At 52.5% G+C, this 1,716-nt stretch overlaps 1 protein-coding gene across 1 annotated transcript; it reads right to left on the reverse strand.

Annotated features, from left to right (window-relative positions):
* Positions 1-693: 693 nt before the first annotated feature.
* On the reverse strand, positions 694-1,678 carry LOC100897723 (aldose 1-epimerase-like). Its single transcript, XM_029113072.1, is given in 2 exon segments — positions 694-1,012; positions 1,014-1,678. Coding segments are annotated over 2 exon segments (984 nt in total).
* Between the last annotated feature and the right edge of the window lie 38 nt (positions 1,679-1,716).

The raw sequence follows: 1,716 nt of genomic DNA on the forward strand, positions 1-1,716 counted from the left end.
CCCGGCGATAATCAGATAGGGAAGTTCGACCGTGGAGACGTCCTGCACGCGTTGCGCAATATTTCCCTCACCGCACCTTCATCCTGGCCGCTAATACTAACGTCCAAAAATCAGGATACCTCCAAAAAGCGGGGCCAGAGTTGTGCCGAGGGAATTAAATGCCTGCACAAGATTCAGTCGGCTTGATGCAGTTTGGGACGGTCCGATCACCACGACGTAAGGGTTGGCTGCAACCTGCAAAAGCGTAATCGCCGCAGCAAGAAAAAATAGTGCGAGCAAAAACATCGGGTAAGAAAAGATCATCGCCGCGGGAATAAAAAGCAGACAGGAAAATGCCATACCAAACAGACCAACCACGATCGCTGACTTATACCCGATTTTGGCTATAAGTCGCGCCGCCGGGAGGGAAATCACCAGATAACCGAGAAAAAAACAGAATTGGACGAGTAATGACTGCGTATAGGACAGCTGAAACGCCGCCTTGAAATGTGGCACCAGAACATCGTTTAAAACGGTCGTGAAGCCCCACATAAAGAAAACCGCCGTCAAGACACTCAGAGCCGGGATATAGGCGCTTTTCTTCATAGAGCCGGATGAGGCGAGGCCGCTTTCCCCGGGCTTCAGGTCAGATACTTGCATTTCAGTGAGTCCTCAGATGTCGCCAGGCGATTGCGGGGTTGAAGTTTATGAACCTTAAGAATGGATACCGAAACGAAAGACCGTGACATTGTGAAAGGTCTGACCCGGCTCCAGACGCGTTGATGGAAACGCGGGATGGTTGGGGCTATCAGGGAAATGCTGGGTTTCAAACGCCACGGCGTCAGTCTGACGGTAGATACCGCCATTTCCCTCTACTGATCCGTTAAGGAAGTTCGACGTATAAATTTGTACGCCGGGCTGCGTCGTCAGACAGGTCAGCATCCGGCCCGATTTCGGGTCCCAAAACTGGAGGGCTTCACGCAGGCCGTTAGGGCCGTAATCGCCGTCCAAAACCCAGTTGTGATCGTAACCATGGGTACGAATAAGCTGCACATTGGATTTCTGATATCCTGGCCAATCGGCTTTCCTGACGGAAGTCGAAGGGTGTACCTGCAACGGACGCCAGCGCTCCGGTTGGTATCAGTGTCTCCGAAACCGGCGTGTAAGTGGCTGCATTGACACGCAGCCGCTGGTTCAAGATCCCATCCTTCGCGCCGACACCTGCAAGATTGAAGTAAGTGTGGTTGGTCAGATTTAGTACGGTCAGCTTTGACGTTATCGCATGATAGTCAATTTTAAAAGCGCCATCATCGCTCAGGCTGTATGTTACCGCGACATCAAGCTGACCCGGGTACCCCTGATCTCCATCCGGGCTGGTCAGAGAAAGGCGCGCACTGACGGTGTGCCCTGAGGTTTTGAGATCTGAGACTTTCCAGATCCGGTCATCGAAACCATCTTTCCCGCCGTGAAGACTGTTGGGTCCATCGTTGATCGGCAGTTTATATGTTTTTCCGTCCAGATTGAATGTGCCCCGCGCGATCCTGTTGGCGTAGCGCCCGATCAGTGCGCCGAAGAAGAGGCCATCTTGTCGGCTGAGGTTCTGATAATCCGCAAATCTGGGGAAACCCATCACGACATTGTCCAAATGCCCGTTACGATCTGGCATCATGATTCTGGTGATGGTGCCCCCGTAAGTCATGAACGAGACACTCAACCCGTTGGGCGCTGTCATTGTAT

This window comes from Galendromus occidentalis, unplaced genomic scaffold (assembly GCF_000255335.2).
Source record: "Galendromus occidentalis unplaced genomic scaffold, Mocc_1.1 scf7180000076143, whole genome shotgun sequence".
Classification (NCBI taxonomy): domain Eukaryota; kingdom Metazoa; phylum Arthropoda; class Arachnida; order Mesostigmata; family Phytoseiidae; genus Galendromus; species Galendromus occidentalis.